Below are 17,028 nucleotides of genomic sequence, written 5' to 3' on the forward strand. Positions count from 1 at the left end.
CAACAGAGGATACCACAGTGATCTTCAAGGGCAGAGGGACAGGGAGATACTTCCCTGGTGTGTTCCAGTGCTGCATGATTATTATTCATGTGGAAGCCCAGCAGCCCACCTGGATGAGTGCTAGCTGCCTCCAAAGTGGATGCTCTTCCCATTGGTGAACCATTCCAATAGCTCAGCACCCCCACATTATTCAGCAAGATGGGCTGTTTCTACAGACCAATTCCAGCCTGCCTATCCTCGATTAATGATGATTAGCTTCTAGAGAACAGCTCCAGCCCCTTCCCTCTGTCATCTTCTTTGCCCGCTGATAGGTGACCGGCTGCATGTGCCTGTGGTAGACATTCCATGTCAAACTTTTGGAGTGAGACTTCTTCTGGTTCTTAGTTCCTTTACTGTCCATTCTTCCTCAGCCTTGAGAGAGCAGCCATTTTGTCGTACTTGCTACTTCTGGACCCTTTAGAGTTCTTTAACCCCTTATAGTTGTTAACTATTTCTACTAGTTAGCAATTTTTTTAAATTAAATACTCCCCATTCAAGTGACTATTATTGTGGCTTCTGTCTCCTGATTGGACAATGACTGAATAATGTCTATAAAGCATCTTAGGAAAGTGAGTATAAATAAATTTTACCTTGCAAATGCAAAAATAGCTGTCCCAAGAAGAATGATCGAAAGGATACACAAAGTGACTGAGAGAATAATTTCTACAGTTCTTTCAGAAAGTCCTTCACCTGAAGAGGACAAAGAACATTATTATTGATTATTATTAGGAAATACTAGTTGGGTCTCAAAACACAGAAAAATATTTTCTTGGAATGTTTCTCAAGAATGCTAAGAAAGTGTACATATATGTTTGTTCCCCTTCTTCTCCTAGATCTTCTAAATCGGGGCTCAGCCCTTGGACCTCTTCTTTTTGCTATCTAAACTCACCACCTTAGTGAGCCCATGCAGTCTCGTGGTTTTAATTTTCATCTTAAATGATGACTACTTAATTGCTATCTATCGAACTCCAGATGTGAATATCCACTTTGCTTACTAAATATCTTTATTTAGAACTGTAATTAAAATTTCAAATCATATCCAAAGCTGAACTCCTATAATTCCTTCCTTTCAACTGCATCTTTCTACCTCTTAGTTAACGACAACTTCATTGATCTAGTTGCTCAGTCCAAAAACTCTGCAGTCATATTTGACTCTCTTTCTCTCATAGAACACATCCACAATCTCCTAGGAAATCTTCTTGCCTCTATCTTCAAGATACACATACTTCTCTTTAAAAGAAACTAGGGAAACTTGGAGAGATAGTAATTCCAAAGTGTGATTAGAAAACAAAAGGAATTTGGGACATCTAGAGGGGCCAGAGAGCTAAGAAGCTATCAAAGTCTAATGGTATGGAAAGAAGAAAGGATCATCTTGCAGAAGTTCCTACTGGTCAAAGAGGGAACAGCTTAAATTTTATGATGAATAAAAACTGAAATTGGTGGAAATAGATTCAATATATAAAAATCCACAAGTTCTAGTATTATTCAATGAAAGAGAAATAAAAAATATACAAACTTTTAATTTGTAAGCACTGGTTATAGCCAGACTGCCATTTTCTTATTTTAAAAATTTATACTTAAAGGGAAAAAATTAAGCAATTTTTCCTAGCTTTCTCATATGAACTGTATTTTATGAATTAAAAAAATAGTCCTACTCAAGGCAATAAAGCACTTCTTTAGAGGAGAGCTCCATTTAATAAGTGTGGAAGGACTAATACAATTAGAAATTAGTTTTTCACTCCTAATAAAGTAATTGATTTAGGTAACAAGCATAAATCTATCCTCAATGATAAAAAGGAAGGTTGACAGGGAATCAGATATCAACAGGACACTAGACTATCATCCTACAGATTATTTGCTAGTTATAACAAGGGGGGAAAAAACCAACTTTCCAATGAAGGATCATGCTGTTATGACAACTAAAACTCACTGATCAATTTTAACATCATTGAAATGTGACAACCAGATGTTATATGCCTCCTGATGAGAGGTGTTTTAATCTAGGCAGCAACACCTGCAAAACACCCTTGCTGAAAATGTTAATTGTGAATATTCAAACCTTTAGATCTTATTTCTAATTTATAAGAAGTAGAAGAAGGAGGAAAAAAATAAAATCATACCAAGAGAAAGGAATCAAACAGATTCAGAATATGGGACCTCCTATAGAACAACTCATGTGTTTGCCTTAATGAATCTATGGCATAGGGGGAAAAAAGAGGAAGAATAAAAGAGAGTAAGAGACACAACAATAAAAATAATATATGAACCTCTTATTGGGGTCCTGATTCAGACATACTATGAAGGAAAAAGAAACAGAAGATGATTTATATAGAGTATTATATAATATTAAGGATTTATCATTAATTTTATTTAACTGAGACAATAGAAATGTTCTTATTAGAGAAACATACTAAATAGTGGAATATAATGCTTTGTGTGATTTACTTTAAAATACTTCAGAAATAAAAGAACAAATGCATAAATAAAACAAATGTAACACAATGTTAAAAATTATTACATTTAATTAGTAAGTATTTGGGGGTTCATTATACTATTCAAAACTTTGTGTATGCTGTATTCATTTTTCATCCCCTCTGCTGCCAGAATCCTGAGCCAGGCCACCACCCTGTTTTGCATGAATTATTGTATAGACACCTAACAAGTCTTCTTGTAGTCACCCTTGTCCTCTTCCCATCTATTTTTAATAGCAGGAAGAGTAATCCTTTTTAAAATATTACCTTTCTACTTAAAATCCTCCTCATCTCTCACAGGGAAAAGCCAAAGTCCTTCCAATGGCCTCTGTGATCTGGTCCCTCATTAACTCTCTGACTCCCTGTTATCTCTCTGACTTCCCCTTCAATTTCCACCTTCCTCACTCCGCTGGAGCCAGACTGGCCTCCCTGTTGCTCTTGGAACATACCAGGTCATGGGGCATTTGCACCAGCTTCTACCTGTGCTTGGAAAGGTATTTCTCTTGTGTATCTGTCTGAGTAGCCACTTCATAACCTTCAAGAGTTTGCTCAAATATCACCTTCTCAATGAAGCCCAAACGGACCAAATACACGTGTCCCTCCAAAATTCTTATGTTGATGCCCTAGCCTCTCAGTGTGACTGTATTTGGAATTAGGAAGTAACTAACATTAAATGAGGTCATAAGGGCTGGGCCCCAATCCAATAGACTTAGTATTCTTATAACAAGAGACACCAGAAAGCTAGCTCTCTCCCTCTGAGCACATGTACTGAGGAAAGGTCCTATGAGAACACAGCAAGAAGGAGGCCTTCTGCCAGCCAGGAAGAGAGCCCTCACCACATAACAAACTTACTGGAACTTGGGGTTCTTAGACTTCTAGCATCCAGAACTGTGAGCAAAATTTCTGTTGTTTAAGCCACACAGCCTATATGGTAATTTGTTATGCTAGACTAAGCAGACTAAGACATCATCCTATTTAAAATCAAAAGCTCCAACTTCCTCACTTCTGCCTTCCCCCCTTCTACATCCTCTGCACTCCGTTCTACTTTTTTTCTCCATTGCTCTTATCAGACTTTAATATATCTTATAATAAACTTATTTATGATCCTCATTATTCATTGTCTGTCCAGAATGTAAAGACAGGAGTCTTCGTTTTATTTAAAACTGTATTCCCCGTTCTGAGAATAATACCAGATACATAATAAATACTCAATAAATATTTGCTAAATTTACTAATGAATATAAATATTGGTTTTGAAATAGATACTAAAAATTTTCAGGTTGAAGATCAAGCATTGAAACAAATAAGAAATGCAAGATATTTATCATTTACTTAGAAACAACTATTATAATTGTAACCATTTTTAAGTTATATGAGTTATAATTTATAATTTTACTGTAAAAAGTACAAAAGTTAAGTGACAAAATAAAATAGGTTAACTACCTGTATATCATGCAAGAATTAGTGTTTTATCTTTTTTCCCTGGGTTGGTGCTTATGAAATATTAACAATAGGAAAGGGTTCCTATGGCTATTTTGCCTGGTTAGATTCGAATGAATACTGAATCTTAAAAATAGTTGCCAGAGTTTCATGGTTATCTAGATCTCCAGCTAAGTTTAGGAGACTATAAAGCAGCAATTAGCTCATACAGTATTTTAGATACCCCTTTTTAAAATATATTAACATGTGAATGACTTGTTTTATGAATTTTCACATGCTGACTCTAATTGGATGTGCATAGGAAAGGAAATACATGAAGATGAATAAAGAATGTTCTTTATCAGGTAATACTGAATCACTGGACCTTAGAACCCAGTTGGGGGTAAAAATGGTTTCATAGACCACAGAAAAATGTTTCAGATTAGATTACCATTTCAAAGTACTAGCCAAGTGAAGTGAGGAAATGACATACAATGTATTAATAAACAGTATGTAATCCTTTTGGGTACATGTATTACAAATGTACTAGTAGGAAAGGACAAAGTGTACCATGACTGTCCAGTACAAACTCTGATTCACTGTTATGCATATACCCACAGAGAATTACCATCCAAAATGAAGTCACTTCTCCAAATCCTTCCATAGAAAATGGAATTCTTTCACTTGAAAATATAAACATGATTCTCTCTGTAATAAGCAGAAGTAATTTCCTGACTAGACTTAAAGTCCTAAGAAAGGTCACATTAAATTATGCTTTATTTGCATAATAAAATGTACTGCTGTAATTAAGCAAACATAATTATAAAGCACTAAATTTCCTGTGTTTTGATTGAAATCTGATTTAAGCCAGTTTTATAACTCTAAGAAGAAGCTGAATTAAATGAGTTATAAAGCTCATAGGACATATCTGGCTCTTGATATAGATGTATGTCATGTGAAAGATCTTCTAATATTATTATTAATCTTAAAAGAAAACAAGTTGTTATAACAGAACTTAAGTATAAGGATCTCTTCTTCTCTTTTGGACAATACTATTCATCCAGATATTCAAGTACTGAACAAAGAATTTATTAAAAGTCACTCAATTTCATAACTGAAGAAATGTAAGTTAAAACACACTAGGGGCACCTAGGTGGCTCAGTCAGTTAAGCATCTGCCTGTGGCTCTGGTCCTGGGGTCCTGGGATCGAGCCCTGCATTGGCCTCCTTACTCAGCAGGGAGCCTGCTTCTCCCTCTCCCTCTGTTCTCCCCACACTGGTGTTCATTCTCTCTCAAATAAATAAAATAAAATAAAATAAAATAAAATGCCCTAGACATATTATTTTCATGCATCAGTTTGGCAAAATATTAAAAGTAGACAATAAACAGTGGTTTCCAGGGTGTAAGGAAACACTTATTCATTGCTAAAAAAAAAACAAAAAGGAATTTTTGTATCTTTATGTGCAAAAGTAGAGCATACTCATGTGTGAACGCTAATCTCCAAAAGCTAAGAGGAAATGATGATAAGAAAACAGCTGGAAGTAATTAAAAATGTTGGGAAGAGAAAAGGGTACAGCAAGGATAGGAAGTCTGTGGGAGCAGAAAACTCACCAAGAGCAGTGCAACTGCAACCGACTCAGACACTGAGCGATTTCCAGGCAATGCATACAGCAGTTACTAGCACAGCACTGACTGGAGTCAGCCTGCCTGGATCTAAAAGCTGGTGCTGCCCTGTCCTAGCTCTGTAACCTCGGGCAAGTTGTTAAAAGACCCATCCTTCCGATTTCTTACCAATAAATTGAGGACACCCATAAATAGGGGGTTATGTTAATAGGGTTGTGAAGAATACGTGGGGTTATATATAAAAATATTCATAAAAGCCTTGGCACATGAATAATTCTCTTTATTGGGACGCCTGGGTGGCTCAGTTGGTTAAGCATCTGCCTTTGGCTCAGGTCATGATCCCAGAACCCTGCGATTGAGTCCCGCATTGCAGGGGGGGGGTCCCTGTTCAGCGGGGAGCCTGCTTCTCCCTCTGCCTGCCACTCCCCCTGCTTATGTTCCCTCTCTCGCCATGTCTCTCTCTAACAAATAAAATCTTTGGAAAAAATAATAATTATCTTTATTAATAAACATTTCATATTTACTTGTCATTCATTCATCTGATTTAATCTTCCAGTTAGCTTATGAGGTAGGTATTATTATTTTCATTTTGGAAATAAGATTTCAGAAATTAATTTGTTAAAGTAACAAACCCAAGGCCACATAAATTCAATATATGCCCATACTGCCTGAAGTATGTCTGTCTGACTGCAAAGTTTATGAGGTTCAGCACCACATTACCATATTATTATTATTATTAATAATAATTAATATCATAAAACTTTCCTCATTCATCTGGTGTCTTGGGGGCAAGTGATCCTTTCACTGCAAAAAAAAGAAAAAAAAATACATAGCGACTCCCGATTTCTGTTTCTAAATGAGCATATTGGAACTTCTCATTGTTAGCACAGTAATTAAATGAGAAGTGTTATGACAAAAGAAAACAATCACAGAGTGCCTTTGCCATGGGGTTTAAGATTTCATCTTGTTCAGCTTTAATGAAGCCCGGTAAGGTGCAGAAAGCAGTGTCTGGTTTTCAAATCACAGGAATCCTCTATAATTAAACCTTGTAATCAAAACATTGCCTACGAGCAGTTTCCATAAACTGATGTGCCTAAAGAGGATTTTTAAAAAGAGTTTAAGAAGGATTCTTATGAGTTTTGTTAGTAAAAATGTTAATGCTCATTCTGAGTGAAAACAAAATCAAATAAGTTGTAGGTATTTCTTTAGGATTAAAATAATGCCATATGTCATTTCCCCTGTTTATTCCTACACGTCATAAAGATTTCCCTAAGTGCAAACTCCTCTTCCACACACTCATCCTTATTCAGCAAAGCCCTGCCTGGCCCCTTCACTTGTGCTTTTGTTAACCCTTTTCAATAAACTTAAACCTTTTAGTTGATTAGTCTACGGTGATTCTTTTGCCCCTAATTTTAACTTCAAAATAATAGTATCTGTAAGAGGCCCAACCACTATCAAAATGGTCTGTCTTAGAAATGTACACTCTATACTAACTTAAAAAGACAGCCTTGCAAAGACTCTTAAATCCTGAAGATTTTACTTAGCTTGGAGCTCACTGCCTGTGCTATGCTAAATACCAGTGAAGGAATGTATATCCACGGGTGGTTTGAGGACCTAGATGGGCTCTTCACTTCTTTCACTGAAGTCTGAGATCACATACACACATAAGTTCTCAGCAGGCTTGTGAGGAATGTTGGGAGCCTCTAGCCTGTTGCAAATGGTATCATCTATCCTAATACATGACATATTTGAGATAAACAAGGACTCAAACATCCATTGTAATATTCTGATGATGCCAGGGTAATTACATCATTGCATTTTATTATATGGTTGCTCCCATTCTCACAGCCATGAGACCATTCTTGCCGCTGACTAATGTAGAAATAATCAAGTTTATTTCCTTTTTGAGTCCTACTACTTCTTCCTTGGCAATGTTTGTTTTTTTACCCCCCAAAACTCTTATGACTCCATGGTCTTTTACTAATGTCAAATCATGGACCAGGGCCATTTCTGGAGTGTACTTTTTGGTGCCTGACCCATCAAGCTGAATCTGATATCCACAGAACCGTAAGATCCAATCTCCAGGTAAAATGTGAGGACAGAAATTGATGGTAGTAAATCCATTAACCAGCTAGATGACTGAGCTACTTTTCCAGACATTGAGGAATTCTGCTCCAATGGTCCATTCCATACTCCAAAGCTGCACATCTCATTTCACCACAACTCAGGGTGGCACTTCTAATTATTTTCTCCACTCCTGCCTGTCATGGTTTCACTAACTATAAATAACTATCTTGAGAACAGAACTCCATGTGGTCAATCCAGAATAAGACTATAGTGCCATTATTTATCAGAAGACAGTCCATGGAAGAAAATCTAAGGAGGAGCTTGAAAGGCTGCCCTTATGTCCCTGGTCTACAAATAATATATGAACTCTGAAAAATTAGATCATAGATGTATGGGACCCTTCCTTGTAACCACCTCTTACCAACCCAATGGCTTTCTACCTTATATGTTGAATCTACGTTTCAACAGTGCTTAATTTTGACCAGATTCTATGCTCTGTGCTTTGTTCCACATTTTGCATCCCCTTTAGACTCCTGCTGTTACCAGGGCACACAAACATTAGTACCTGGTTGACTGGGGTGGGGATAGTCATGATTTCAAAGAAGGAACCAGAGAACTGATGGTGTATTTCTGCTACTTCCTAGAATTAATTATTTTATTCCACTGAATTGGCTGTGAGAGTAAGGAAGAAAAAGAACATTGCTGAGGAGCACCTTGAGACCACCTGCAGCCAAAGTTCTACTTGAGACCCACCCTCAGCCAGAGGGAAGACATTTGGCAGAATGTGAGGAATCACATCCCTGCACATCATGGTTTCTGATGCTTGTCTTTCCCCTTTTTTCATTCCTATTACCCTGGATGTTGTAACTTCGTCTCTCAGAGAACTGACATAATGTACTCTCACATCAATAATCTGCATGAAACCAGCAATCTATGAGAGACATAAGCACACAAGAAAATTACACAGCAAGGCAACATCTTTAGCTCTGCTCCTACAAAATGTCATCTCCATTAGATATATGAGCTATCCACTTTGTCTGTGTCTCTTATCTTGCATCAGTAAACACACCAGGATCACCATTTTGCTGTGGTAAATAGTTTCTGAATGCTTAACCTAAAGGAAATAATGTTGGTGCCATCAAGACATTTACTTCACCGCGGTGGTGTCAGGGTGTGATCAACTCACCTATCAAATGACGAAATACTCCACACCATTTCAAAACCACAAGTCTAGTCAGCCAATTGTAAAATGATTGAATTACTGGGTACAATTAATTAATTAAACCATTGGTGTTGTGGAATAAGACAACAGAGCCAAAGATTTCATGTTATTCCTCTATAACATCTATGTAGCAAACCATGAGCCCCTTTATTTCTTCAAGATTGAAAATTTCCTTAACTAAGTAGAGGTTGCAGAAACTGACTCATTAGATAATTAATCTTCCACAACCAGAGGAGAATTTCTAACTGAGAATAATGGAAAAATCTATCTTCTTCCAGCCACAACTCCCACTGAAATCTGTTGCGTCTCACATTATACTGTGGATCTGAACGGCACACAAAGGTCCACATTCTCAGAGCTTGATACAGAGAAAACTGGAAGCTGCAATGTACTTAGAGAAATCCTAGGGAAATAATTTCTCCCAAAAAAGTATATTTCTAAGATCTTTGATTATAACCTATCCCAAAAGAAGTGATTAAGTATTTAAAATTTTACTAACTATAAAATATTAGTATCTTTACATATGCTATTTTATTTAAATCTTCAAGGTGGACACTCTCACCGCCATTTTCTAAATAGGAAACTGAGGTCTATAGAAATTATTTTCTCAAGTGGCAGAGTCAAGTTTTGAATCCAGGTCTAAATCCTGTATTGTACTGGAATGGTTATGGAATCTGTGCTAGATTGTTGAGCCACTTAATTACTTAAACTGGGTTTTGGTTTCCTCATCTATAAAATGGAGCTAACAGCACCTAACAGCTTCTCTCCATCTCAGCACTCTTGGCATTATGCACTAAATAATTCTTTGCTGAAAAGATTGTCCTATGCTACATAGGATGCTCAGCAACCTCCCTGGCCTCTGCCCACTAAATGCCAGTAGCTTGGCCCCATAATTGTGACAACCAAATATGGCTACAGACATTGCTACATATTCCCTGGAGAGTAAAATCACTCTGGTTGAGAACTACTGGTATCAATTAAAAGACAGTTGTGAAGAGTCCATCAGTCACTATATACAAAGAGTCTAGAAGATGATGATGGTAAAGATGGAGGAGGAGGAGGTGGAAGAAAACACTTGCTTTGGACTATATTGTACTTATGGTTTATTCAGGCCTGATTGGGTGGGTATAATTGAAAAAACTCACTTAAGACTTGATTAGAAAGAAAATAAAACTTTAAAAAGTTGGTAAGTTTCTAGTTTTTAAGATTATTTCAGGAAAATTTTCATAAACCTTTTTCTTTTTTATTAGGTAAAAATGTTTTACATATAAGATTATATATTAAACATCCAAGTAAATATTTGCTTAGTATAATGTTAGTACACATTAGCATAGAACTAATACCATCTTGAAATCTATGTCCAGATTTGAATAGATGGAACATCCATCACTTAAAAGAATATCACAAATAGTATTTTTTCCTTTGTCAGGCTAATTAACCCTGAAATGAATTTATACTTGAGAACATTCAGTCACGGATTAATATATTTACTAATGAATGTTACAACTATGATTAGCATGTTGAGATTATCAATGAAATTAAATTGCAGAATATATCTTACCTAAAGTCTTAACAGGATCAGAATAATCAGAATCAGTAAATTGTCCCATAATATTTGTGGCTCTAAATTTAAATCTATGAAATAAAAAAAATAAAAACCAAAAATTTGCATGATATATGACTTTTTTCTATGAATAATTTAACAAATAGCAATGAAAAATACACATTTTTATTCAAGAGAAAGTGTATTTATGAGATGTAAACTTGGAAATCAATTGCCATCAGAACAATATGTCTTATCTTTATGGGAGATGAATAATTATCCTGCATATAAGAGAGTAATTAAAAGTTTGGCCAGACTCATGAGTAGTCAGCGGGTTAAACAGATGAAGTAGATTACATTCCTCATAGATTTATTTGGATGAAATTATTTCATGTCTGTGTGAAAGTGTGTTACACAAACATACTTTACAAATAGAAAGTTTAATAACTGTTATACCTCAACTACTTTTGAAAATACCAATGACCTAGATTTAGAATGGTCATACAGAACTTATTTTGTTCACGTTAGCAAAATGCTTCTTAATTCTGTGTGTGCCCAGCGTATTTTCACTTTCTATGTTTTTATGACATAAGAAACAGAAAATGGTTACAGAATGGGTGATTTTAACATCTTCAGAGATAACTGAAATTTACCTTATTTAAAAATTATAGGCATCTAAGCATTTTAAAGTACAAAACCAACTTACATTAATAAGTTTGTTTATAATTTAATCTCTATTCTTCTCAAATTCTTACGACTTTATTGATTATATGAAGAGTCTGTGTTGGAAAAATACGCAAAATAAATAATATTTGAATAAATATTAAATTTTGTGGTATAACATTTTCATAACTGCCTATTATGATAATTAAATTTCAGGCAATAGCTTAGTAACCAAAGTAGCTGTACTTATTAATAGATGATAGAGCATTCTATTTTTTTCAAATGCCTGACTTCTTTATTTTTCTAATGTTAGCTTAGAATGTTTATGAAGAATTTAATAATGCTTTAACTAGCAGGCAAACATGAAATTAGCTGCATTTTCCAAATTTGGTAGTAAAAATTATATTTTGGAAATTAAATAATTTAAGATTAAAAAATTATAGTCTTATGACAAAAATAACACAATCAATTTAACAGGAGACAAGTGATTAATTTAGCAAAGCATTTAATAAAGCCAGAATATCAGCAGTGGTATTTAATACATTAGATTATCATGATCCACAAAATTACAAATATTAAAGTGAATTATAAATATTTCAGTCACTAATTGAGAGGTTTAATAATACAAAGAGGAGAAAATTATTGCTATAACTCTGGTAAACTGAAGTTGTCGTCAACTAAAAGACTAGGATAGTGTTTCTAAAAACCCATAAATTAGCATGTGTTGCAAAATAATGAGTGAAAAGCACAAAATATTATGTTAGTCACATTATCCTTTACAGAAAGAATTCAATTCTCCTACCCATGTTCTCCAATTACATGTTTTTCATATTGTCCTTATGTCACTTATCATATCAAAGCATAATTACTTTTAAGCTTGCCTACTTTCTCTATAGAACTGTACTTTTAGGGAAGGTAAGGACAATGTCTTGTTGATCTTTACCATGTATCAGGTCATGATACATAATGGATGCCTCGCACTTATTGGAAAGATGAAAGGATGGGTAGATGGGTGAATAAAAGATGTCGCCTTGCTTGCTACCACGATGCATTAGTAAACATCAACTAAACTTACAAGTATTGCTTTTTTGGTTTCAGAGGTCCATTGCAAATTCTGTCTTCACTGCCAGGAATCATGCATGCATTATCAGCACCAATGATGTAGATTTCTTCATTGCCACTGAACTTTGCCTTTCCTTCCGTACACGGGGGATTAGGAAAGCCTTCATTTGTAAAATACGGCCTTGGTTTATTAAAATATGCGTCATACCACTTTGTTACATTTCCATCATGCTGAGCTATTTTCAGAAAAAAAGGATAAAATTACAAGTAATATATGAAGATATTTTCACATTTCTGAAGAGCATTTGTATAATTACATGAGGAAAATCTGGATGCAACATCTTTAACTCTGTGAACCACCAGGGATGATTCATCTGGTCTACCTGGATAAACAGGAAACCCTATCTTGCCCCATCACACATGATTCTTTAGGCTTTATTGTGGAGGATGACTTCTCAGAGACAGAAAGAACATCTCTCGGTCAAGGATAACTCTCCTGTTCATACCTCCAAAGAAGCTGTCAAGACTCTATCTTGTCAAAATCAAGCAATCCAACCAGTATATGGAATGAATAAATAAATCACATATTTTAACTATGGCTTGTCTTATTTTAGTCAAGTATTTTAGGTATAAATTAATGATTAGTATAATTAATGATAATATTAACACTGTATTAAGCTCAACAGTTGTGTGATAATGGGTAGTCAACCTTATATTACTAATTTTGAACTGAAACTTCTTTAGCATTCAACAATTCATACTCTACAATTTAACAAGGTAAATTGACAGTTGATGATACCCCCTGCTTCTGTTACAAGCACTTGTACATTTTTAATTGGTCCATGATCATCATTGTAGTAACATATTGGCATTCTGATTGTAATTGTTGTTGAAGTCACAAGCAGTTTTCCTGTGGCATCATAAATAGGGGTTGGTTTGGATTTTGGTCGTGCTGGAGCTTTAAACAAAGAAGAAATATCACTGCAATTGATTTTTTGTTTCTGAAGAGAAGAAAAAAAATTTAAATTCTCATTTCATGCAGGTGATTTATAGATAAAATGATGACAAACAAGTAACAAATGAAACAGTTTTGTTTGACTACAACAGATGTTTAGCAATTATTATCTCTTGATGCTTTAATTATGTATTTCATACTGGCTTGAGATAATGGGGCCCAGGTGTGATTTTTAGGTGTCTGACTCCTCTTCACATATTAAAAAATTCAAATTATATATGCTCTCACACCATATAATTTTTGTAAGTGTATTAAATCATACTAATATTTTAGTGGGTTTTTTCTTTTACTTCCTTTAGCTGATTCATCAATTTCTATTCTAGTCATAATAGCATCCCTCCCACAGTTTATCCATGCCAAACATTTGGATGATATACTCCTATATTTTTCCCCATGTTCACACAACCATATAAAATACATAAAGTCATACATAATGGATTATTCTCACTGCTTGATTTTTTTTTAAAGATTTTATTTATTTATTTATTTGAGACAGAGAGAATGAGAGACAGAGAGCATGAGAGGGAGGAGGGTCTGAGGGAGAAGCAGACTCCCCGCCGAGCAGGGAGCCCGATGCGGGACTCGATCCCGGGACTCCAGGATCATGACCTGAGCCGAAGGCAGTCGCTTAACCAACTGAGCCAGCCAGGCGCCCCGGAATGTCTTCATTTCTATGGTAAAATTTTTATAGTTTGATAGATAGTAGAGAACCATTGAAAATGTTTGAATGGGGCCATGAGAATATTAATTGGGCAGCAACATACAGGTGTATTTGAAGGGAGGCTAATTGAGAGAAGATTGAATAGAAAGTTGTTGGTTTTTTTTTTTTAATTTATTTGAGAGAGAGAATGAGATAGAGAGAGAGAGAGCATGAGACGGGGGAGGGTCAGAGGGAGAAGCAGACTCCCCGCCGAGCAGGGAGCCCGATGCGGGACTCGATCCCGGGACTCCAGGATCATGACCTGAGCCGAAGGCAGTCGCTTAACCAACTGAGCCACCCAGGCACCCTCACTGCTTGATTTTTTAATGGGGCTATATTATGTATTATAATCACTCCACATTTTGCTTTTTTCACTTAAATGACTTACATAAGTCTTTCCAAGTCACCAAGTATGGGGCTAACTCATTCTTCTTAGCGACTATGTTGTATATATCATGGTGTGACAACATCATATTTATTCAATCATTCAGCTAGTAATGGGAATTCTAGGAACTTTTCCTTTTGGTTTTGAACATGTGCTGCCATAACCAGCCTTGTATATTTAGCCTTATGTACTAATCTTTTTGTTTCTATGGAATAGATTTCCAAGAACAGAGTTTCTGGAACAAAAGATATACATATATTTAACTTTAATGGATATTACCAGAATAATTTCTGAAAGTGCCACGATAATTCACATTTTACTGCCAATGCATACAAGTATCTCCAAAATCAGTAACTGTAGGAGCTCTGCTTGTTTCATCTCATCTCATTGCTATATGCATATACACCAGCTGTTTGAAACACAGCAAGCTGCTTAATCAAACTTCAATTTCCATATTTATTAAATTTTTTTAAAAGCCTCTCAATAATGCCATAAAACTGGCAATACCATTTCCATGTTATAGATGAGGAAATGGCCTTATGTCACATAGCTGTAAAAGGGAAAGATCAAGATTTGAATCCAATCTTTTTGGCTTGATCCTTTAGCTCACTCCTCTGAGATGTAAAGGCTATAATAATATTAGATGTGTAGGAAGTTTATTGGAGGAAATATCCATGAAGAGTCAAGGAACAGGGAACAGGAGTAGGTGGCAAGAGCCTTCAGAGCACAGATCACAGGTCTAATACCTGCGTGAGAGAAGAAGAAAGGAAGCATTCAGCAAGAAGATCCTCAGATTTCGGGGAGTTCTGAGAAACTTTCGGCCAGGCCACTGGGGAGTCCCCAAGAAAAGGTTTCCATTTAGAGGAATCTGGCACTGGATATGATTACCCAAGTGTATATTATGTGTCAAATGCAAATTTAATGAGACTACTATTAATTCAGTGTCACTCCATGTTACCAAAAACAATCATGCATATTACTGGAGAAAAGTATTTCTCTGGCACCTCACCACTGCCAACAGTACTCACATATTCTTTTCTAGACAACTGATTATGAGTCTATCTGTCCTCTCTAAGGAGTGGAAAGTCAGAACTAACCATCTCTACCTGGGGTTGATCAAAGCAATAGACATAACAAGTTTTGCTAAAGAATTAATATAATGCAGGGCGCCTGGGTGGCTCAGTTGGTTAAGCGACTGCCTTCGGCTCAGGTCATGATCCTGGAGTCCCAGGATCGAGTCCCGCATCGGGCTCCCTGCTCAGCGGGGGGTCTGCTTCTCCCTCTGACCCTCCTCCCTCTCATGCTCTCTCTCATTCTCTCTGTCTCAAATAAATAAATAAAATCTTTAAAAAAAAAAGAATTAATATAATGCATCTATTGCTACCTGCACACTTACCTGTCTGCCACTGAATAACAAAAAGAAATTAAGATGGTATGACATAAGTTCTTCTTGATGAAGTCATTTGGTAAAACAGCTGATGTTTCTGAAGAGCTTATGCATTTGCACATTCCAAGTAGTTTGGAATTGAAAGCAACTCTTAATACTTTTAAATAATATTACAATTATATAAACTACCATTGATGAAAAGATAAAACTTACCAGCTTCATCTTACAGTGAATATTTCTTATTCTTAATAATACTAGTTTCCAGGCACTGTCCTAAGGGTTTTTCAAAGATTATCTCTTTTAATCTTCACAACAATCTGGGAGGTAGGAACTAGCATTATCTGCATTTTACAAGCTTACAGAGGTTAAGACACTTGCCTAACGTCAAGCAGATATCAAGTGGCCAATCCAGGGTTCAATCTCAGCAGTTTGACCCTAGACTCAGTCTAGAGCTAGCACATTTGATCACTCTGCTCTGCTGTGCTTACCAAAGACTAAGAAAAGTTACTTTTTGCTTCAGAAAGAGAAGTGTTCTACTAAAGGTCCAAACGCTTCAGTTTTTTAATCTCTCTGCAGGTTTTATTATAGATTTTTAGAGAGATAGCACAATTGGATATATGTTTTCAGTCAGGAAGAGGAAGTATCCCGAATGACTGGCTAGCCCTAAATTCTTCTTAACAATCTTTTTTGGTTTTCATGGATTGTTTTGTGTGAGCAAGGCAGCCTTCAATTTTAATTATATTTTCTATACACAATACCTGTCAGAATAATGAATTGATAGATCTACTTTATAGTCAGAATCATAAAGTTGAATATATGGTAGTTCAGTAAACACTATCTGATTAGCTAAAAAGAATTTTACTTTCGAGATAAAGATCAGTCAAGGAATTTAATTATAACTAGTCAAACTCTAGCCATGGGTGTTTTTAACAATGAATTTTCAATAGAATTACAAAACATAATAACAGACTATAAAATTTGTCTCAGAAAACTTTAAATTTAGAGGAAAAGAAATATAAGATAAATAGCAGGTGGGCATTCTCTTTAAGATGGTAATTTGCATTATTATTAGACATTTTAAGTATAGCTTTAATAAGCAGGCTTTATTACTTAATGTATGCTTATTATTGCATATGCATCATTTAAAAGGTTGACTACATTCTTAACTCTAATAATAGAATTCAATTATAATTACTCTTTGATTAAGACAACAGTATTTCACAGGAAGGCAGCTCATGTATGTACCTTTAATGTCCATGGTTATTCTCATCTGAACCTTTGGCCCTGCACCAGCACTATTAATTGCATAAACCTAAAAGAAAAAGAGAAACATCTTGTTACTATTTTTATTATGGTCATATGTGATTTTAAAATGATTCTACTTTGGGGCACCTGTGTGCCTCAGTCGTTAAGCATCTGACTTTGGCTCAGG

At 35.5% G+C, this 17,028-nt stretch overlaps 1 protein-coding gene and 1 long non-coding RNA gene across 2 annotated transcripts in view; one reads left to right on the forward strand and one right to left on the reverse strand.

Annotated features, from left to right (window-relative positions):
* Positions 1 to 17,028, forward strand: part of LOC135364405 (uncharacterized) — a 155,452-nt gene that overhangs the window by 80,233 nt on the left and 58,191 nt on the right. The gene's annotated exons all lie outside the window — the stretch shown is intronic.
* Positions 1 to 17,028, reverse strand: part of PTPRQ (protein tyrosine phosphatase receptor type Q) — a 200,457-nt gene that overhangs the window by 48,278 nt on the left and 135,151 nt on the right. Inside the window, exons 30-34 of the mRNA XM_064590841.1 lie at positions 16,842 to 16,908; positions 12,909 to 13,067; positions 12,123 to 12,345; positions 10,403 to 10,476; positions 630 to 729 (exon numbers count right to left, since the gene is read on the reverse strand). Of these exons, the coding sequence (XP_064446911.1) occupies positions 630 to 729; positions 10,403 to 10,476; positions 12,123 to 12,345; positions 12,909 to 13,067; positions 16,842 to 16,908 (623 nt within the window). The remainder of the gene's footprint in view (positions 1 to 629; positions 730 to 10,402; positions 10,477 to 12,122; positions 12,346 to 12,908; positions 13,068 to 16,841; positions 16,909 to 17,028) is intronic.

Source organism: Mirounga angustirostris, unplaced genomic scaffold (genome assembly GCF_029215605.1).
Source record: "Mirounga angustirostris isolate CCGP_5_RB_7025 unplaced genomic scaffold, mMirAng1.0.hap1 SCAF_5, whole genome shotgun sequence".
NCBI classification, from domain to species: domain Eukaryota; kingdom Metazoa; phylum Chordata; class Mammalia; order Carnivora; family Phocidae; genus Mirounga; species Mirounga angustirostris.